At 38.8% G+C, this 22,704-nt stretch overlaps 3 protein-coding genes across 5 annotated transcripts in view; 1 reads left to right on the top strand and 2 right to left on the bottom strand.

Annotated features, from left to right (window-relative positions):
- The window catches only part of pkp4 (plakophilin 4), a 35,430-nt gene extending 31,467 nt beyond the window's left edge, over positions 1-3,963 (bottom strand). For both annotated transcript variants that reach the window (XM_077727909.1, XM_077727911.1), the window contains exons 1-2: positions 3,790-3,963; positions 3,373-3,449 (exon numbers count right to left, since the gene is read on the bottom strand). In XM_077727909.1, coding sequence (XP_077584035.1) covers positions 3,373-3,409 — 37 coding nt within the window. In that variant the 5' untranslated portion in view covers positions 3,410-3,449; positions 3,790-3,963. The remainder of the gene's footprint in view (positions 1-3,372; positions 3,450-3,789) is intronic.
- A 139-nt stretch (positions 3,964-4,102) lies between these two features.
- LOC144204464 (coiled-coil domain-containing protein 148-like) lies at positions 4,103-18,436 on the top strand. Of its 2 annotated transcripts, none has more exons than XM_077728469.1 (15): positions 4,103-4,154; positions 4,733-4,829; positions 5,746-5,858; positions 7,201-7,304; positions 8,767-8,858; positions 8,931-9,082; positions 9,589-9,684; positions 9,758-9,933; positions 10,038-10,176; positions 12,393-12,599; positions 15,336-15,476; positions 16,306-16,424; positions 17,017-17,134; positions 17,459-17,593; positions 18,282-18,436. In XM_077728469.1, the coding sequence occupies exons 2-15, from the start codon at positions 4,748-4,750 to the stop codon at positions 18,423-18,425; spliced, it is 1,818 nt and encodes a 605-aa protein (XP_077584595.1). In that variant the 5' UTR covers positions 4,103-4,154; positions 4,733-4,747; the 3' UTR covers positions 18,426-18,436. The 2 variants fall into 2 exon arrangements, with proteins under 2 accessions (XP_077584595.1, XP_077584596.1); XM_077728470.1 differs by lacking the exon at positions 4,103-4,154 and adding an exon at positions 4,508-4,613.
- Positions 18,437-19,076: 640 nt separating this feature from the next.
- Positions 19,077-21,717, bottom strand: upp2 (uridine phosphorylase 2). Its single transcript, XM_077728471.1, has 7 exons — positions 21,550-21,717; positions 20,824-20,938; positions 20,606-20,764; positions 20,152-20,266; positions 19,875-20,084; positions 19,654-19,800; positions 19,077-19,578 (listed from the first exon to the last, which is right to left on the bottom strand). The coding sequence occupies exons 1-7, from the start codon at positions 21,600-21,602 to the stop codon at positions 19,436-19,438; spliced, it is 942 nt and encodes a 313-aa protein (XP_077584597.1). The 5' UTR covers positions 21,603-21,717; the 3' UTR covers positions 19,077-19,435.
- Positions 21,718-22,704: the final 987 nt, after the last annotated feature.

The raw sequence follows: 22,704 nt of genomic DNA, 5'->3' as shown, positions 1-22,704 counted from the left end.
ACCTTTTATCTGTTGCCTTACAGTTACAAGCTTGTCAGATTTAATACCTACAAAATATTCTTTGACGAAGAGTGGGGGCAAATGCAACACAAGCCTGGATGAAAAACAGCCCACATTTGACTCAAGTGCAAAAGGCTTGTCATTTTATATTTTATAATATGTGAAATGTCATGTCAACAGTATTTATTCATGTTCAATTACCAGTCCAGGTAAATCAGTATTGTAACGATCTTTTAAATGTCTCGACATTTTAAGATACAATTTTACAAACCAACCCTGCTGGCACACATCAGAACAATAAAAGATGTTGGAGTGCCACTTTTAGATGGGGGTCATGCACCATTTAAGGTTTTCAAGATTAGAGTAATCTTTTGGCCTTTTTTTGTAGCTTTGACTTTAAAAATCGATGCTCAATTCGGTCATTTCACTGTACAATACTATAGTGGAAGGTAATTGGTTCAAATTTTATGGACACAAACTAACCCAAATTTCTATACAAGTCAGAATATACCCTGACATAGTATATCACAAACCCAGATTTATGTGAATACATCTTCAGTGCATAACCCCTTAATATTACTCATCAAGAGTTATAGTACTCCATGATGAACACACCACAATAAAAAAAAACACTATTCCCTCACTGCTAATGCCCACAAAGCAGAAACTCACGAGGGACTGTCTTTCAGACTCAGCATGTCGGAACCATGGAGGCCTATTTAAACAGACAAAAATCTATTGTGCACATAAGCTCTCAAAGCGCTGACATGCTTTCTGTTGTCGTATTATCTTTAGCCGTGTATTCAACCAAACACATGAAATCTGGCACATTTTTTGGGGAGAATTTAACAGCCTAAACCGCACTCAAATAAGCAATGGTTAATATTCAAAGTTGGATGTTTTTTTCATTCTAAAAGAACTATGAAAAAACAGAGTACTTACCTCTAGTTTATGTAGTTTGTCCTCCAAGAAGGGAAGTAATTGAAGGGAGATTAGTGACTTAAATCAAATGCATCAATATGAATTAGTCAGTCAGTCCTACTCAACATTGAGAACAAAATTGATTATTAGTGCATGTGTGCTACATATTCCCAGGACGTATAGAATAAACAAACTAGTTTCAAGTCATTCGGATGAGGGCAAATGCTGAAAATACTTTCCCCACCTCTAAAGAGGGGGGATGGAAACCCACTTTTGATGCCAGTGAAAAAAAGTAAATCTGACATGACACAGAGGTGAAGGCTTAAACCCTGATGCTGGGCCAGAATTAGGCAGTGAAAAACCTGCCTGCCAAAGAGTACTTAACTGGGTTGTCACTTCCCATTAAAAGGAATGGCTAGAAAGATTGAGTCAAACAATAACACTTGGACAATTTTATATTTTTGTTTCCTTAACAGAATGTTTAATGTCCTTGTAAAGTGTATACAAATGTATTGAAATTTGTTTATTTAATCTCCTAGACTAATGGATGTAAACATAAATGTTTTGAGGCTTTTCACTATTCAGTTGACATAAAAAGAGTCTGAAAATATTCTAAAATTTGCATTAGTAGTAGTGCAGCATTTGTTGACTGTTTATATGATGTTAATGGTTAGTGAATTTCTATTTGGGATTAAGAAAAAAATGTAATGTAAGCATTATCGCTATTTGTAAACCATATCTTTTCACAAATAAACTGGGATTTTGTTCTTTGGACCGTGGGGATTTTATAACAAAGAGGCTTATAAATTGATGTGGCTACATATTTTTGTGTTAATTTTTTCTAAACCAAGTTTTCATGATGATGATGTTGTCACTTACCATTTGTTCAAAATCTCTTTTGACTAGGTCAAGTGTTCCATTTCCATAACACTTTTGACTCCCCATGGCTATCCGTGCCATTTTTTGACTTGAGTGAAATTTGGAGATGTAAGTTCTGTAAATGATGGAAGTTTTCACAGCATTTATTTTGGAATCTGCACAAATCAAACATTTGAAGCATGTTGTGGTCTTCCCCTGGGTATTATACCCTCTCTCAATGTCCCTCAGAGTCCAAGCTAAAACCCTTCAACAAGAAAAAAAACCATAAGCAGACCTTTGCACCAACAACCCTCATGTTGTTCCAAAGTGGCAACGTCAGTGCTCTCAACCATGAGGCTGCAGTGATAGGAATCACGAGGAACGTGACCTAGAGATTCCCCTCTGTCTGTGTGCATCTGTCTGCGGCAGTGCACAGTCAAAGCTTTGCAGCTGCAGAAACAATGTGGTGAAATCAAGGGAAGTTGTCAAATTAAAATCCTCACATTTGTATGGCAGCAGAGGACCCAATGAAATTAGTGCTGCATTCATTTAAGACATGACAATGGATGGATTTACCCTGTATTGGTTCAGGTAACATATATAAAATGTTTTGGTGTCGTAAGTAGCACACAAATGTCATGTCATTCATGGCAATATAAATATTTTAAGTCAAATCAGGGGATTGGATCCGATTCAAGCATCTTTTAATTGTAGATACAAAATCCAAAAATTATGTACCAATGCAAGCGCAGTATGTGTCTTAACATGTCTGTGGCATACTTTCATTTAAATACTGGAGGAACTCTTGTGAGTGGATTAGATCATCTTGGTCATTTAGATATTTGAAACTAGCAGTACAAGCAATCTAAGTAATTAAAAATGCCAATTTAAAATAGACACTTGAAAAATCAGAGGCTTTTTTAACTCAATCTTGGACTCTCTTGGCATCATGTGCCTTCCTTATTTAAAGTCACTAAAAGGGAAAAGATCGGTTTAGTTATATTAGCGGAAAAAGCTTTAAGATAAGTATTCCCGTAAAGAAGTGGATTTTGAGATAGCAGGATTGTGCCATAAGGGGATGATTTGCAAATTAGTACTGGAAGGACACATCTTCCATAAAAAGACATGGCAAAAGATCCATATGGTTGCTTAATTTCACATGAGGGATGGGCAAGCACTCCAGGGATTCGGCTATTCCAATAAAACGTTAAAAAAGATGGATGGACAGAAGGATAAATAGCTACTTGACAGAAAGATACATCAGTAAATAAATAACAAACAATGCAATTGTCTGATTTCGGGTTGTTTTAGACATGACTGAAAACCCTCTGTATATTTTGGTTGTCCCAACTGCTGATAAGAAATACCATACCCTGCAGGGCATATGCATATACATAATGTTGTTCTGAGCTTGCAAACTGCGTTTTCACACCAGACACTCTTATGAAAATACAAATGTAAAACCATTTTCAACACTACGTGCCAGGAGTGGAACTCATTGACTATGAGCGGTGAAATTGGCATTTTTCCCGGAATAAGCAATGTGGAGCTCTGCCTTTCGCATTCCAGACATTGCCCTCAATGGTGGCTCACCTGCTTTCCTCTCCTTTGCATTACTTTCTGGGAACATGCACCTACATGCAAACTGCACCAAATGCGAGTCTGATCACCTTGGAAGATAAAACAATAAATAAAAAACAAAGCAATGGGAAAAAAGAGGGCACTGAAGTAGCCATCTATACATCCCAATGGTACGTGAAGGTCTCGTTCCTAGAGGAGCGTTAGTATTGCTGATCGCCAAAATATTAGCTCATTCTCCACCGTATAGGTGACTACATAAGATATTCTGATACATCTAAAAATGTACAGAAACCAAAGGCGAGTATTTTAACACTTTTTACAGGGGGGAAGTGGCCCGTCGACCCCGCCTCGCACTCTCCGTGATGCTTACACGTCTCCTGACTTTTCTCAACTCAACATAGTTTCAAGAGAAGAGCTTCAAATAATTACCTCGGTGGAGGATGTGGTGGTTGTTGTTGAGGCTTGGCCAGGTGACGGATTTCCGTCTACATCTGGTCTTGAAACTTCATCCTTTAGTCCCATGCGTAAGAGAGAGAAGAACTCGCCTCCATGGCCGAGAGAGTGAAAGCAGCCCTCCGCAAGCTCCTTGCTTCCCAAACAGCAGCCCCGAGCACGGGGGAGGAGCGAGTAGAGGGTAGGCACTTCTGATTGGTGTGTGTCATGTGCGTGGGGGCGTAACCAGAAGGTTGGAATTGTTGAATGGACCAATTGGAGACATAGACGTCAGTTACCTTGGTTACGTTTTTGTCAACTGATACAGCCGAAGCCAGCAGAGAGGCGGACGAAAAGCATAGGTAAAACGTTTATTTGTCACTTATTACACTAAATATTAGTGTGCCCGGTTATTATTAAGGCTGCGTTTTTATTATACGTGTAATTTTGCAATGATCTTCAAACTTTTTCGGCATGATTTACCAAAATGACTGGATTGGGGGGGAACCCATAAACTGTACCCACATATTACTAATATGTACCATATCACCAAACTAAACTCCACAGTTTAGTAATAAGTGCTCACAGATTACTTAACTGTGGGTAAAGTTTAGATAGTTTGGCTAGTTTAGTTTGGTTAGTCGATTGGTCGTCATCAAATAGTTTTTTTGTTTTGTTTTGAATTTCTAGACTCCTATTACAAACAGTGCTACAATCTCTAGCAACATGGATGGATAGAAACACAAATTGTTTTATCTATTAAGGCTGCTAAGGCACTTCAAAACAATCCTGTTTGTCATGGGCAGCCAGATTGCAAAAATGTGGGTACCTATCACTAAATTGTGGGTGTAGAGTATTACATTGTAGGCACAGATAAGCTATTCAAATGTTTAAAAAAAATCTATAATGTAACCCTGTTTTTTTGTCTTATTTTTTTAAGAAAAGGTCATTTGACATGACGTTCACAACCAACACCTGGGTAAAGAATTTAGGAAGTCAACATGCATTTATCACTACCTACAAACCAGAAGATTTGGGTAAGTGAGTGGAATTAGCCTGAAATTTGACATGGAGGTTTCTATGATATGAGGAATTCCACTGAATGTCCTAACATGGCTTTGATGTTTTTGTCCAACACAGCTTGTTTGTTCACCTGCCTTGATGACACTCATCTTAACTGCAAACACTCATGTCTTGACACTGCTACTTTACTCCGCCTGCCGGGCAATCTTTCCTGCAGTGTCTCATTTGAACCGTAGACTTTGTCTCCTTTTACTGGTCTCAGCAAAAAAATAACTCATCAAATACGAATCAGTTTTGAACTCTTCACGGAACCCTTATACAGTGCAGCTTCTAAAGTTGTGCAAGATGTTTTAATTTCAATATTTCATCTCATCTCACACTGTCAATCAATTGCGGTTTCATAAAATCACACCCGGGAAATCACGTAGAAGCATCAGTCAGACATGTGCACGTATGCACAAGGACAAAAAACAAGTCCCATTATAAATGTCTACATTTTGTTGATGTCCAGCAGTTAACATAAAAAAATTCAATTTAAATGTAAACTGTAGCTGTGCACACTCCCACTATCTCAGTTGTCTATTTTTTTCAACCATCTAATGGATTTTTTCTTGTTGTTCATGTTCATGGAGTTTGCAACATTCTTGGTCATTTGAACAAAGATGTGGAGACTTTTCAGTGTCTCCATGGTCCGTAAACCAATAATAAAGAACAGATACGCCATGAACTTAACGCAATAAACATAAATGAAAAACCCTTTGCCTGGAAATTCTCAAGTGCCTAATAAAATGATCTATTTTGAAAAAAGTAGTTGGGAGAAAGAAGACCTGCATTATTCATTGAATTTAACCTATCTAGAATAATAGAAATTGTTCTAACTTCCCTTGTCACTTTGGTACTGACAGATGTAATTTGCTTCCTTGAATCTAGACAAGTTGACAGCACGATTGAAAAATGACCTGTCCTGCAAAGCCACGGAATATGAAAAAGTGCAAGCCCTGGTTGATGCTAAACGGCTACAAACTGCTTTGATAGGGAAAAAGGTAAGCACTTGTATTTATGGATAACATTCACAGTGACTATAGCAAAATAGTCAATAAATGTAAATACGCTGTAAATAGACAATAATCCAGGAATCGAACAAAACATGATCATTATATGGAGCTGTTCTTTGAAAGGGCTTTTGGAACTTCTCCCACATTTCAGTAGTGGAGAAAATGTGGTGGTGGTGGTTATACTTTATATCAGCCCCACAGTGTTCAAGCAGTGGGACGAAATGAACGGCTCTCTCAGTCACATTTTAAGTATAGGAATTTGCTTGTTTAATTTCACACTAGATGGGTAGGCATACACTCTCGAGAGTTATTTGTATACTATTAAAAAGTCATTTTTCCTATCTGTGTCGCATTTAAATGCAGTGTGCCATTGGAGTGATTAAAAAAGAGGCATATCTCTAGGCCGGTTGCAAAACCTACAATTTTCCATTATTATTGTTATTAGTGAGGGATTTAAACGGACATTACGTAATAGTTAAACATTGAAAGAGATGAGCAATATCACTAGCTCACACAATAGTGATTAGTTTGATTAATATTCATCAGGCGGCCTTGGGGTCTGTTATAAAAGTGTTTGAAGTTTGACTTGCAGCACAGGGAAATGCATGTGCTTGTGGCCAAGCAGATTAAGCTGTTCAACCTGCAGTGTTTTAATTGCTTAACTATCGTTGGAGACCTTTTTTTTCTTTCTTCTTTCCTCCAAAGTATCCTTAAAGTTGCCTTTGCACCCATCCAACCTCACTCACTGCATAACCCAGATAAGACATTTGCATGTTTTGCTCCTGGCAGAGTAACAAGCCCATCTTTCCACAGACGTCTCCCATAGGTGACATGATGGAGGGTAAATAAATCACCATTTGTCGCCTTCAGCAGCATTTCTGCCCTCAAGAAAGAGAGCAATGGCATTTTCATGACCGTTATTCCTCTTGACAACATTCTGTCTTTCACAGTAATATATTTAATTGAAATCCAATGTGTCTTAGTTTGGTTGGAATGAAAACATGGAAATTTAAGGCAGTAAAAACATTCAACCCCAAAAGCTGCTGCCGGTGTAGTCATATGTACTACAGCAACAGATAGTGTCTAATAAGGAAAGTGGACTGATTTTAGAATGTATTATATTGCAGGACCTCTATAACTGCATGTCAAGTTTTCTTAACTTGGGTATTTCCAACACAGGTCATAGTATTTTGCAAGAACCCAATGGATTGAGCACTGTGAAAGTTACCAATGGCTTCTTAGTCAAGCATCCAAAGTCTGACACCGTTAGTAAATTTGACCAGTAATCGTAGAGTTTTGAAGTTGTGCTTTATTCTTCTTTCTCTTACAGGTTAAGAAGACCCGATGTGTAGCCAAAGGAATTAAGGAGGGCGACATATTACGACAGCACAGGCAGGTGTGGAGCAGAGAGTGCCCTAGGCTGCAAAAAGCAGAGTAAGAGAGCCCTATTACTCCTAGTCATTATCAGCAGCAATCTTTTGATTCCGCTATTACACTAAACAGTCATTCCACCTAAGCCCCACTGAGCCCCAATGGGTGTCTGTCTAACCAGGAAAAGGTGCTAAAATGGGAAAAGGAAGAGAGAACCAAAATGACAGGAGAGAAAATTCTAGCATGTTGACAATGAATTAGGGTCTCTGTGGGAGAGAATGAGTGGAATAGAGCTTTGGAAGGGTAGAGAATACATTAAATGGAGACTAAAAAAACACAATACTTTGTGAAGTGAGAAAGGCAGCAGGAGCCCCAGGGTGCAGTCTGTTTGCCAGCGTAATGTCTGAGCTACCCAAGGTTAATGATGCATTGTACAAAAGGACGAGGCTCAATAATGGCCTGAGTCACAATGATGAGTTGATGATGTTGGCTTATTTCTTGTACACTTATCCACATTTTTTTTAAAGTACACTGTTAAATATGCTAGTGTTAAACTGTGGTAATTTATAAAATCGGACCATTGGTTTAAAACATCAGCGCTAGGTTGTCATGGACCCAATTTCATGTTTCTAATAAGACTATAGAAAAAATAGTTCAGTAAAGTAGTAGTAGTAAAATAGAAACACATAAAGTCCATCCATCTTTACTTTTTAGGGAGAAAATTACAGCTTTTAGCTGCACTATGGACCTTGTTCTATCCAGCCCCTCTTTTGAAATGACATTACGAGTAATCACGGGCACCCCGGAAAATAATTACACTCAAGAGTGTCTGGATGAAAAGAGTTAAGAGGTTTTGTTGATATTGTTTTAATAGTTTTTCATTTTATTATCTTAACAGCCTATGTCAGTTCTTCTCAAATAGTTACATGGGTGCCTCTTGTGGGATGTTGCAATGCAATAGGTTGACAAGAGGTTGATTTCAGGGGCCATGCTTAATTTATTTTGAAGTACAATAACAGTGCAATTGCAGATCCAAAACCATGGATGGCAGTAGTGCTTTCAATGTCAGAGTATGTGAATGGGGTATGTGTCAGGTTGCTTGACGCGCAGTGCAATCTTTAATAATACATGTATTGCACACACAGCATGGAGCGAGAAACATAAGTGCAGCGAACCGACTGGCAAGAATCAACATGCATTAAGTGAAAGAAGGACAGAAAAAAGGAAGTCAGACTATATCATTCCACAGCACTGCCCCAGTTCGTACTTATTCCTACACTGCTTATGCTGGTCAAGGTCACGGGGCGCTGGAGCCTATCCCAGCTGACTCCCAGTGGGGGAACTACACCATCAACTGGTCTCCAGCTAGTCATAGGGCATACACAGAGACAGACACCCATTTGCATTTAAAGTCATTTCTGCTACTGCCCGGGAATTGATCCCACACTGCCCGCAACAAAGTCAGGCAAATTAACCACACATTTCATACTCATATTTCATTATGCTTTATTCACTTGGCAAACAGAGCTAAAGCTGAGAGTGAAATGCAAAATTTTATGGAGAACATCAGGCCAAACGGCATAGAAGACACCGCCATCTTTTCCCTCAAAGAATATGGTAAGCAATAAAAGCGTTTTACAGACATACTCAGACAGTACTTGGAAGAGTCCTTATTCATCTTGTGTTTAGAGGTGCTCCTTCAAAGGGACCGTGTCGCATTCATACTGGGAACTGTGCAGCCACTTCATCAGCTAAAAGAGGACTTGGGCTTCAGGTTGGAGCAAGAACAAAATCAAGAAAACAGCACCCGTCTGTCAAACTGGGAACAAGTGAAAAATCAGGTGCTTGCCTTTTACTTAAAAATGAAGTATTTCTATATTATATGTATTTAAACTTAATCTGCTGGATGCAATTTGGAAAGTATGTCGCAAATAAAATCTAACAATAATCAACTGACTTACTCCTCGCAATACAGTGATCTTCAACATCTAAAATATTATACTTCACTTGAAATTTTTTATTGGCAAAATTCCCAAAAGCCACATAAAATGTTTCCACAAGGACGTAAACCAATTCTGCAAGCAAGCCATATTGATTTACAGTACATGTTATGATGTTAATAGAAAACCATTTTTCATTGGATTTTTGCCTCATTGCTGCTAGTAGCTCGATTTGTCTTTTTCAGACAAAATACCACCACAGTCTTTGTTTTCCACAGTTTTTCATTTTCTACTGACTGAATTGTGCACCTATGGATTTGCTATTGCTGAAATAGAGGAACTAAAACCAATCTCTCATTAGCTAACAATTATATTGTATAACCTCCATATTTAACTTCTTTTTTTAGGTCCATTTTGTAAAAGATCAACAAGACATCATAACAGTGAAACTACAAGCGGAGTACTGCGATCTAGAAAAGGAAATAACTGAACTTGATTTGGAGGTATGTTTCTTATCAATCCAACCAAAACAAGTATGCATATCCTAAAAAAAAGTACCATCAATGTCCACTCTAGAAACATTTGCCAACACTAGATAGCTTGGTAAAAGACAACATTCCCATGGAGGTTCTGGAATCAGACTGCCCTTATCCAGAGCTGAAGGAATCATTAATTCAGGCCTTTCGCTCATCATCAGAAATCCATCTCTCCCGAGTTCAATGTCTTGAAGAGCACTTAAAGAAAACAGACAAGTGAGCCTGATGTTTTATTTCACCATACAAAGTAGATATTGATTAGTGCAACAAAAAACGACAACTGTAATTGTATTCATCTGTCTGACATCTACCTTTTCCAGATATTGTGGCTTGTGTCCGGACGACTACCTACGCTTCAATTTCACCTCATCTCAGTACACCCAAGACATACCCAACAACCGAGTACTCTGCATGCATATGCTTCAACGTATCTTCCCAAGAAAAGTTAAACAAGATCTGGTAATAAGCAACCTCTGACACAGGGGTCCCACAACCTTATCCCTATTCATGTCATCCAAAAAAAAAAACTATATTTTAATCAATTTAATGCTTCATGCTTAGTGAATGAAACTATAAAACTCTAGATCAAAGTTTGATGTGAATGCTAAAAAGTTGCCCAATAATTGAAAGTAGAACGCCTGCAATTTTAAATGTTCTCATCTTCATGCAGCTAATTAATGTAGCAAGTCTATCTTGATAAAATGGCCATATTTAGCTGTTTAATTTTTGTGGAAAATCTTTTAATTGCTAAAGCAATTACACTTTTAATGTCATGCAGCCCCAGGGATATACACACACCAGTTTGGGAATCCATCATCTGCAATATACATAACATTCTCACAACATTTGGTACACAGGCATACTTTAATTAGAGCAGGTCCAAAGGGTGTTTTGCTTTTTAGATATATAACTAAAGGGCAAAATCATGGTAAAAAATGTTCAGCATTATGCAACACAACCACCACAATAGATTAATTATACTATTAATGAAGGTAGAATTGTTAAAGCTTTCATTGGATAAGGTTCACATCAATGTTTTTGTCATTTAAAATGATGGTTGGTCCCAGCCAGCCATACTGCAGGATTTTACAGGGTAATGGAAAAATCACTTACATCATTGCTTAACATCACCATGACAACAGTCATCCCCTCTTCCCTCTCTCTCACACCCTGAGACCTCCCCATGTCACATTCGCCTGGATGCTACATTTAGACACAGAAATCAGCCCGGAGGAAGCTGCGAGGAAGCAAATGGCAATTTATCTTCTTGATAGGCATGCATGACACCATCATGTGTCGTGCCATCAGTTGTAATTTCGATGTTTTTGTGCACAATGGTTAATCCATATAAATTGCTTATTATCTGGTCATCTACTTTTTTTCTTAATATACGTCAGAGGATTATAACCAGATAAAAATAGAATCACGGAATTAGCCAGAGCAGGTCAATTTGAAAATATGAACATATTGTAATGTAATTAACACTGGCATTTAATTGGTAACTGACTTAATGCAATATGTGACTTTTGAGCTCATCTTCACAACTTTTTTGGTGACTGGCGCTTGCCTTATGCTCGGAAATTGTTCACCATAATACATTTTCATCAAATGCCCTTATTTGCACCCTCGTGACAAGTAGACGTCCTGAGCAGTGACCGGATTGCGGAGTAATTTCCTTGTAATGTTCCACATCAGAAGTGAGACTAACCACCTTGTTCGACTTCATCTGGGGAGCCATTTTTAACTTCCCTCATTGCATGGCACAGTCGTTCTTGAGACATGACTTCACCAACAGCAGCCTTGTTGACACCTCACTTTGAACGATATTTTATAAAGATTATTATTATTATTTTCTTTTTTACATCATTCAGTAATGTCATACACATTATAGTACAATAACATTGAACTGTTCAAAGTCAAAACCAAAAAATTGGACAAAACAGAGGCTCTTATCTATTCTTATGTAGACTCATTAGTTTCTTAAGACTGCACTAACAATTTTGCAGGGGGCTCACTGTAACCCTTTTTAATAGACTTCCAGTTAGTCAATGGGAAAGTGGGATCCTGTGCAAGTTTGACACTTTTATACATTCATAAACATGATTTGCTTCACCGCCTCTGGTACTTGTGTTCCATTGGCAGGCTTGTCGCTTCACTCATTTTCAGTAAAACCAGTCAGCCGTCTAATGCCTTCCCACCATCAGTTAGCTGCTATTAGCCCAAAGATGAATATCATTCCCTCTGTTCCGCAAAAGCAGTCAAGTGATGCAGCCACAGTGAGTCCTGACACAATGATGAATAGCGTGTGGCAGCCCTCACACAGAAATGAACTTTTCTTCAGGACATTTCACATCCTGGAAAAAAGTCACTCTTATTATTCACCGACCAATTGCCAATAGAAAAGATTCTTATCACAAACTTTGTTATAGGTCTTGTATATTAGCATCAATTCACTTGTTGAGTGACATTCACGAATGTTTCAATTTCTTTCCTCGAAAATACTTAAAGGCCACTTTAACTGATTTTGACCGTGAAACTTTTGAACACACTTGTTCAACAGTCTTCAATGTATCAATACTGTTTGACCAACGGGCAGTCCGTACAATAATTGCTTCTTAGTCATGTATTGCAATTGCATTATTAATCAGTATCTGTTTATCGACCCATTCATACAGATGGAGCATGAACGTGCAATGGCAAGGCAGCGCTTCACCCAGACTCAGATCAAGGTCCTGACCCAGCAGTGGCAGCAAGAACAGGATGAGCTCCTGGCTAAAGCTCTAGTAACACTGCAAGAAGCAAGGGATGCCTACCAGGAGGAGCTGGAGCTCCAAAGAGACCGCCAGCATCAGCAGGACATCTGCTTTCACCTTAGAGATAAGGTAAGTCTGCAGTTATGATGAAATGAGAGGTTACAATACATATCTACAGTGGAAGCCAATGACGTCACAATGAATAGTCAATGTGTGGCTCTGTCTACTTTTCAACATATTATTCATATTCAAGTTGACTCACATAAGAAGTAAAAGTCATAGGATGTGAACCTTGGATGAGAAATTCAATGCAGTGTGCCTTATCTTTTGCTTTGATTTTGTGCCTCACCACAACTGAACTGCCACCACTGAATAAAATAGATTTTAGTATCTACCAGGCCAAGACGGCATAACTCAAAATACAAAATGGATTGATGGTTGTTATTCTTCTGAGAATGAGCATTTCATTTTTGCTGCCGCGTGGGATGGCTTTAATCAAATCACTCAAATAAGAAATCATGGTAATATTGAAAAAGCCAGGCAGTTCTTGCTGCCTGGTTGTTTGAGGACCTCTGCTCTGGAGTCAAGAAAAGTAATTGTTGCAATCATTTACTATGCAAGGTACCAGTTATCGGCTTCCTTTTCTAATCCCCTCTGTGACTCTGCTGGCATCCTTTTGGAAAGCCGTTCTGGCAGTTTGGTTCTCACCTCATCAGGAAGGCTCGCCCCTGGAAGAACTCCTGTGGAATTGATTTCAAAGTGCCAATAGTTGCCAATGTTGCCTCACGCTGGCAGTCTTACTGACAAGCTCCTATTTCAATTTTATAGAAAGGATCAGATAGAGTTCATATGTGATGATAGTATGGTAGTTTTTTGTTGCTTTACCAAGGGCTTGTTCATTTACCAGATGTGGGCTCAGCCCCAGTAATCAGGATGCCATTGTTCTTGTTATTATTTGTTAGCGCATCTTTTTGTCCTTGTTTTTCATTTTCGTCCCCGCATTTCACACTTATGAGAATCTTGGATGAGCGATTAGGTTTTATACACCATAAATAAAGCGCAGGTGTGGCTCATTTCTGCAACATGCTTACATGGTGAGGCGAAATTGTAGAAAGGCAAAATCACTCTCATTGTGAAGAATCCAAAGACATTGCCAACACTACAACCAAAACTAAACAGTTTTACATGCTTTCTGACTTTAGGGAAAAACCAGTAACTTCCTATTTTTATTGCATGCTTGTCCCTTTTAACAATACCATAAACTTTGAGTGACTGACTTATTAGAATGTGTGTGAGTAACCACAGCATGCGTGGGACAGAATTTTTGTCACTGTTAACAATTGCCATTTTTTTCATGCTCCTCCCTAAAATGATTCACTTCTTTTTATTTGTAAAGTCTCTCAATTAGACATGCAATAGAGAGCTATGAAAGGCGCTTTGAGCAAAAACGTCAACGCACAATTAAGGTTTTGAACAAGCTGCAGCGTACTGATAAAAAAAAAACCTGCATCATTCTTTTGTTCCTCTGACAGTCTTTATAATGCTGCATGAAAGGACCTTGCCAGCGTCCCTCTATTTAATACAATATTGCACTAAAGAGAACTAATACTTTAGATTCTCCAGTGCCCCTTTGTTACCATTGAGCGCTCTGAATTAAATTTAGACGCAGACTACATTCAGAAACGACTTCTTACGGTAGATTTATATCTTAAAGCTGCATTAGTTGACCTCTACCGAGGATCAAATTTGCATGGCTACATTTTGAAGACTGTTTCTGGAGCTTGTGAGTCTATATAAAGAGATGTAGATGAAAACTTTGAAATGTTATCATTATATTAAAATAAATGTCAAGCTAAAGTGACACTGTAATCATAATATAAAAGCTTATCATGGAGAAATTTAACTACAAAATAGAAAATATAGGGAAATACTATCTTTATGATGCATTAACTATGGTTCCACATCATTACACACTAATACCAACCATTTGATTAAATCTATAATTTAATTTTTCTATATTCCACCCACATACCAATACATGCATGATAGGCGGATTGAACACTAAATTGTCCAGTAGAATGAGTATGTGCACGAATGGTTGTTTGTCTCATAGTACCATGCGATTGGCTGGCAACCAATTCATGGGCTTCCATGTGCTGCCCACAGTTGGATGGGATGGGATCCAGCACTCCCCGCGATCCTCGTGAGGATAAGTGGCTCGGAAAATGAATACATGAAATCCCTCTACTCCCATTGTTGTTCATTCTCCCCAAATTCCAATGAAAACAAGTGCATTTTGTCAAGAGATTGTTCCAGGCATTCAACACGTGCAAAAGCCTTGATGATACTGCCTGGTGCTAATCCGCGCAGGAGCATTTTAATTTGCAGTCCATTCCTGCGGCCACTCCGAAAGCTCTCCTCTTGATAGCCCAGGGAATCTGTCTGCGAGTTCGCAATGCTGCACTTGAATAGCGGGCATGCCACAGAGAGTCTGCTGCATAACGAGCTTGTCACTCACAGCAAAATGTTGCAGTGTGTTTGCATTTGTGTGAGAGAGACATGTCAAAAATGTTTGTCAATGTCTTGCTTGGAGAGAGAGGAATTTGCGCTTGGAGAACAGGCAAACTTGAGTTAATATTAGGAGACAATATATTAGCTTTAACATCATCCAGTGCAAAAACTATTGTGAATACATAAGGCTATTTTAGGCATTGGACTTACAACAACTGCTGACTTCACTATTTTGTCATCTTTTTTTTTCCTACATAAAATGTAGTGGATAGATTTTTATGCACATTTCAAGCTGGCACCTTTTTGAATTGGATTTATAGAGTCCTTTACGCTGCTGACTGAATATGTTTGCAGCTCCAGCAGTGGCGTGCACATCAGGAGGAGGTGGCTGAGCTTCAGGCGGCCATCGCTGCTCGACAGCAGGAAGAAGCAGAGGCCATTTTAAAGAGGGAGCACGAAAAGGAGGCCACCCTACGGGCACATCAAAAAGAAAAGGTGAACATGTCTGCATCTTGCATACACAGTGGAACCCCCAATGTAACACTTTCACAGTTGTACTAATAATGCCAAATCTTATAAATTGCGAGTAGTGTGACCCTTAACCAAGGTCAAGTGGCTGCATCTTTAGTCTCTGACCTCACGACTTACTATCAAAACTTTAAATGATGAATAATAATGTACAATGGTACACATGAAATATCTCCCTGCTTTCTTGGAAGCTGCTGCAGCCGTAAAATTCCAAGTAAATGATTATTTGCTAAAAACAATCAGCACTATCAGCTTGGACATTAAATATCATGTCTTTGTAGTGTAGCTAATTAATATGGATTGAAAATGATTTGCAAATCATGGGATTGTGTTTTTTTATTTATGTACACAATTTAACACAATGTTCCAACTTCATTAGAATTGTAAAAAAGCTACAGGGTACCACAATATCATTGTGTGGATTCTATAATGGATGACATGTTTCCAGGTATTTTATCAACAATACATTATCACATTTACTCCAGACCAACTTCCCCTGATGGGGAACATAATCATGGGTTAGTCAGACTGTTTAATTATGTCTTTCCCTTGGGCAGGGACTCTATGATTAATGAGCACTTTTAGCAGGCATTTGATTGCTCATAATTTAGCACAATGGTCAGCCAGACATTGAAATATCATCTAATTTGCTCTATTTACATTTATCTGATTCTGGCATGGTTGCAATCAATATGACCGCTGAGAGCAGTGTGCTAGTCAGATTAGCCAGCACTGTTCCTCGGGCTGTTGTCGCACTCTTGGTTCGTAAACTTCGCCATCAATGTCTTCCCTTCAGCTCCAGAAATTTCATTGGGAGCAGCAGAGGAGGAGGCAAGAGCTGGAGCAGCGGGATCAGGACAGGCTGGCTAAACTAAGGGGTGCCTTGGAGGAACAGGCCAGGCAGGATAAAGAGAGGTATGTCAGGAATTGTTAGGTCTGGTTTCAAACACTAGCAAATTTCCCATATTAGTTATATCATCATCCTTTTTAACAACCGGATATTGTTCACAGACTGTGTACAATATTATGCTTTACGATTAGACATAATCCCTTTTCATTTTCCCCCAAAAAAGAATCAACAATGCTAGATCAACAATGCTAGAATGTCTATAAACAATCGACTATCAGAAAGCTGTTGATTCATTAATTGAATATAATTGTGGCAGCCTAGTTGGCAGATATAACGGCCCTCCGAATGAAACCGTAACTACGACGTGACCCACAACAAAAAGGAGTTTGACACTCCTGGCCAAGTCATTTTTTTAACGAGAGTTTACACTTTGGACATGGCAGTGAATGAAAGAGGACTCATGAGGCCTGTGGGGCATAACAACAGATAATAGTAGAGCAGCCCACACTGACAGCCTTGTAAAAAGCTCCAAAGCTTAGAGGTGTGCTGTGTCAGGAGCGATGTGTAATGTGTGTGGGGGCGTGTTTATGGTGCAGTGGCAGATGGAAGGGAAGGCGTGTGCGGCTCTAATGTCTTCACCCTCCGCTCTCTCCCCAGGGTACTTTTCCGGGCAGGGATGCTGCAGCGGCGTCAGGAGGCGAGAGAGGCGGCCGATCTGGAGCGCCAGAGAGGGGAATTAGAAAGACACAATCGTTTGGAAGCGCTCCGAAATCAGGTGGATGATTATGTGATTTTTATACCCAATCCCCTTTGACTTGACCTGCCACTAAGATTGACCCATAAAACTTGAAAAATATTTTCTACCTGTCCCGGGGCGCCACTGCCATCATTTGGTTCTACGGGAGATTGCATCTATATACACGACCAAAACAACAACAACAAAAACTTAGAGGGATGTAGAAATGACACATGGCCTGAATTTTTTAAAGTGATTCAAATTCTTATGGCCCTATGATCTCTTTGTTTGTAATAGTGACCCGAATCTTGGATTTATTTACTTAATTTATGTCATACTATATGTGTATTCTGATGAACTCAGGTTGCAGTGGTAGCAGAGCCCAATTCAGACCGGATGATGGGAGACACAGAGTCTTGGCGGAATCGACAATCAAATTTCCAAGAATTTGATATACCGAAGCCTCTTTTTGGACTTTACACATACACTGATGCACAGGTGAACTTATTTATTTCTTGGGTGGAATTTTTTTTGTATACAATTTATTTATTTTGATTTATATATTCCACAAATGCCTCGCAAGTGAACAAAAGTGTGTAGACAAATGACTCCCCATAGGCATAGTCTTGTGCTTTCAAATTGTTAAGATCCTCTTTTCTCTAATTAGTTTATGAAATAACAGTAGTAGTAGAAGTAACAGATTTACAATGTGCCTTTTATTTTTCCAAAGCTTTTGTGCAATAGCTAAGATCTACTGGCGCCCTCTACGGGACACGCCCTCTTTTTTCCCCTCAAGCAACTACAGCATTTGGGGCAACTCCAACTCTTTCCAGGCTCCAACTGTTTTATGGATTTTTTTTTATCATCTATGTTTTACCATTTCTTTCATCTGTAAACAACCACTGACCCACACAGCCGCATTATATAACCTATTTGGCGGTTTAAACCATGTTTGCACTCACCTTCCCAGACTGTTATGAATAGCCTTGAGCTCAGGGCCACCAGTACAGACTGTGGTTCTTCTTATGCAACAATGACTAATGATTTTCTAACTTGGAGAAACTTCTCTTTAAAATTCCAACCAACGAGAGATAGTGTATGACTAATTAGCGGGCTTAAAAAGACTTGCAAACTACGGGGTATTGAACAGAGTGTGAAAATGACTGTCCTCTCTTCTGTTGAGCAGATTGTCGCCGATCCCAGATTGCGGATTGAACAGGCTCTGAGGGTTGCTGGTTTGCATAACACACCGTACGCCCAAGACGTCCTGGCCCATATCAAGCCCCCCAAACCACCACGACGAGACACCAAATCTGGAATCCAGTTTTAAGCACTCATGATTTAAAGGTAAATAGAGTGACCACCAAAATGCAAAACATAAACATTTCAAAGTGTTCAAATGTGGGATTGTGTTCAGATTCCCCATCTCATTGTCATACATAAATTGAAACGTATTGGCTATGTTAGCTTGGGCCAATATCTGTTGATTATTCACTCCGATTTAATACTTGTTGTATCAGGGTGAATTAGTTATATAGACTTATTGTTGCCATAGGTCAGTACATAGAACGCACCTTAGCCTGTTGTGTGCTATTGCACACTCATGCTTGTTGTCAAGAAGCAGCAACATTTTTTTATGTTTATTTATGAGGCGTTTCATTGTACATTTTATTGCAGGGGACTGACCATTAAGAGGCTGTTTCATTAAAAGAGATATTACAATTAAGACTATGTATCAGCGCAGCAAAACATCCATCACAATCAAATTACGTTAAATTATTGCTGCCCATGTTAAAATACTAATATAATTACACACTATAATAGAAAATACTTTAAATCACTAAATTACCACTCCTTTTAAAGTATATTGTAAAGAATACTGATCGTCAAGTATTTAGCTGATACTTTGCTGATACAGACTAGCTTTAAAATATTCAAATAACCAAGTACTGGTAATAATGATAATAATATTCGTGCACAGTTGTGTGGTTTTGAAAACTTTATTCATACAACGTTGAAAGAAATACCGTCATAACATGCTTGGTCCAAGTGATTGTAAAAGGTATACATGGGGTCTATGCTACAAGTGTGTTTAAATTATACAATATATCAAATGTCAAGGGTGTTTTTTTTTAAATACACAGAAACATACAATTTCTAAAATACTTATTAACAGTAGTGCCAAACTGTAACACAACAAATACAAACCTCAAGGTGCTTAGCATTTTTTAACTTAATCATAGCAGTGTCTAAATAACACATAAGAACATTATGCCCAGTATATACAGTACACATGTTTCAGTCATATTTATGTACATTGATTCAAAGAGATGGAACTCTTTAAACGACGAGTCCCAGACGCTTCTTGATAAAGTGGGACACCAAGACTTGAGGTCTCTGCTGGTACTCCACCAAAACATCATGAGGGGATGTAATCTGGTCACCATCAAAGCGGTTGAGAAGCGTCACACAGACAACGGCCGCTTTCAGAAGCACACAAAAATAATTATGAGCATGTCCCAGTGTATAGGGATCGATATTACTGCATTGAAATTCACCTTTGAGGTCACATATGCGACACATGGCTGCAAACACAGTGGATTCCATTTCAATGTTCCTAACTCCAGCTTCATATGCTTTTCTCAAATACTCCAGTTTTTCTTCATGGGAGAAGGAGCACAGAGCCCCATCGAGTCGTCCTTGGCCTGGGGAGCAGAAGATGATCACTCAATTGTCTTAGAGGAGATTAGTACAGCAAGGTAACGCGGCATCATTGTACCTTCATAAAAATCGTGGGTGCACATAGTGTTCCCGATCACTGTGGGAAGGTTTTGCAACTCTCTGGAGCATTGGAGAAGCTCACTAGCCACCCCTTCATCCAGCTCTGTACTACGGGTGATGACTTTACCAAGAACTACCTGCTCATACTGAGGCCTGAAACTGTAGTCCACTGCTTTTTCAGTTACCACCACTGTCCCTGGTGCCAGACCTGAACAAAATTAAATGTTACTTTTCTTCAAAGTGACTTTTGCAAAGTGAGGAGAAAAAGGTCATACCGACTCCGCCGGATGTCCCCAGACGAAACAGGATCACGTCCCTGCAGTGGGCATGGTGAAGCAATTTGATGAGCTCATGCAGCATAATGGAGATTGATGGCACACCCATGCCATGCTAAAAGAAAAAGACCACATCTATTTGAATGCTCATCTATGCTCTCTACACAACCTCACATTATAACGGTTTGCCGTCCGAGAAATAAGTGACTGGTAGTAATAATGTATTCCTCAGCATAGAAATATATTCCATCCACTTTTTGAACCAAATGACTGGCAATCTGTCCGCTACTACCCATAGATGGGTCGGATAGATTCCAGCACCCCCATGACTTTGGTGAGATGACATCATTTTTCTTTAGTGCTTATCCTATGTTTTGGACAGGATGGGTATAACATGGACTGGTTGCATGCCACCTCACAATTCTAATCAGACCTGTTAGAGTTGAAAACTTACACTTATAGAGAGCACGGGTCCCACTTTATACATGCAGTAGCGGTCTGTTCCTTCGCAAATATCTTGGACTTCTTCAGAGTTTCCAGGCAGTTTCAGCTCCTGGTGAATGAACTGGGCAAAGGCTTTCATTCGATTGGGACTGCCGCCAACACACACAAACTGTAAAAGAAGTTGTTATATACCAACTGTGTGCAAATGCTTCTTTTTGATTGTAGTACCTTAATATCACCAAACATCTCTGGCAGGTTGTGAGACTTAGTACTCAAGCTGAAGTGGTAGAGAATGTCCTCTTCCATGGTGTCCAAGTAGGGATTTTGTACTTGGACCTGTTGTCTAATACAGCAAATGAAATATGAATAATTCAGGTTTTGAAGTCAATTCAAAAAACAGTCACAGAATTTTCGCTGAATCGTTTTCTGCTCATGAATATCTTTATTGTAGGTTTTTATGGGAAGTTATCAAATCTTGGCAGGCTTCAGGCATATACAATGACAAAATCTTAGTAATGAAGCAATTTGTCATTACCGATCTGTCTCCATGTGGTAAAATGTTCCAAGCTATTGGACGAAATCCCGAGGATACATTCATCCAAAACGTCCAATGTATTTTCCAGCATGGCTTGTTGAGGCTTTATAGTGGTTTTTATATTAAACAAGTCCACCAAATGTAATGTTGAGCAGTGAAACTTTAAATGTAGACTGATTTTTTATAAAACTATGATTTTCAACTTCCCGCAATTATCTTGTGACAGATTGAACCTCAATATTCATCAAATTTCCAGCAGGAATAGCAAACTGCAAGATTTGTTGAGGTTTCCATATGGAAAAATACTTTTTAAATGACCCTCATCATGCCATGTAAGGTTTCTAAAATCAGTTTCTTCAATTGTAATAGTAGTTTTTTTTCATAAATTAACTATAAACTGAAAAGAAAAACAAACTTACTTGACATATTCACTGTGATTGTTCCCCATGCAGTTAAGTAGAATGGGTGCCATTAGTAAAAGAATATCTGGCCAATTTAAAAATAAAATCTCACTTCAAGTTTCTTAACAAAAATGTTTGTCTCCAAAGCAAGAGCTTATAAAGTCTTGACTCGACACCTCACTTCTGATTGGCTAGGCAAGAGAGGAGTAGCATTCATTTGCTCACAAAAACATCAGCCAACAATAAAAAAGGTTGAGCGTCAAGGTCAATCTAGGAAACGATAGCTCCAATGCTGCCCTCAGTATAACACATGTTATGACACTCTGCTTCTGCTGGGAACACTCAGATAACCGTTGACCCTAGCCATGTCAACACAACGACAGACTGAGTTATGTCAACCTAAACACAAGAGCAAATACATTACTGTGATTCAGAGCACATTTGAAAATAGCTGCATTTCGCCCACTGTTGGGCATCATTTTATCACTGTGTGTTAGTCTCAGATGGGCAATAAAAATTACCTGAAGCATGTAAAGTAGATGATGTATATATGTAAGTGTGGTTAGTGCATCGGCTTCACAGGTGTTTGGAGTTTGCATGTTATAGTATAGGTAGCTAAGTAGAGTAAGTAGAGTTAGCTGGGATAGGCTCAAGCACCCCTGGGACCATTTATCTATGTATAATTTCTTTTTTGGAATATTTCAGTTTGATTTTTAATGAGAGATGGCTAAAAGATTCCCAGTGACACATTTCAATAGCGTGCATGATGTTTAGTGACCCTAATCACTCTTATCAGTGTGACTTTAAGGTTTTTTGTCACCATACCACAACTGCTTGAGATAAACATGTCTTTTCTATTGCATCAGAAACATTCCAAACAGCTAACTGCTGTTTAATCATTTGTGAAGTTTCTTTTCCTTCATTACTCACGGACTTTACTCAAAACAGGGTACTTATTTGCAAAGCAGAGTAGTCAATAATTACTTTTTTTAACATTTGTTTCTTTTATGGCCAGTCACCCCAATTTTCACAACACATTGCTTTTAAAATGCAATTAACGATGGACTGATGTATGTGAACCTTCCCATATTTTTTAGTATTTTTGTATTGTGTTTTTTTTTTTATTAGGCAAAGATCTCAGAAATCCAGGTAACGCCTGGAGTTTTAAATATT

The sequence above is a fragment of the Stigmatopora nigra genome, chromosome 11, assembly GCF_051989575.1.
Source record: "Stigmatopora nigra isolate UIUO_SnigA chromosome 11, RoL_Snig_1.1, whole genome shotgun sequence".
NCBI classification, from domain to species: Eukaryota; Metazoa; Chordata; class Actinopteri; order Syngnathiformes; family Syngnathidae; genus Stigmatopora; species Stigmatopora nigra.
This window is presented reverse-complemented; position numbering and strand designations above follow the sequence as displayed.

Coding starts and splice junctions, on each gene's coding strand:
- LOC144204464 (XM_077728469.1), top strand. CDS start 4,748: ATGACGTTCACAACCAACACCTGGGTAAAGAATTTAGGAAGTCAACAT. Junction 9,083..9,588: donor GGGAACAAGTGAAAAATCAG/GTGCTTGCCTTT, acceptor TTCTTTTTTTAG/GTCCATTTTGTAAAAGATCA. Junction 9,934..10,037: donor CACTTAAAGAAAACAGACAA/GTGAGCCTGATG, acceptor TACCTTTTCCAG/ATATTGTGGCTTGTGTCCGG.
- upp2 (XM_077728471.1), bottom strand. CDS start 21,602: ATGGCACCCATTCTACTTAACTGCATGGGGAACAATCACAGTGAATAT. Junction 20,939..21,549: donor AATCACAGTGAATATGTCAA/GTAAGTTTGTTT, acceptor TTGCTGTATTAG/ACAACAGGTCCAAGTACAAA. Junction 19,579..19,653: donor TCGCATATGTGACCTCAAAG/GTGAATTTCAAT, acceptor TGCTTCTGAAAG/CGGCCGTTGTCTGTGTGACG.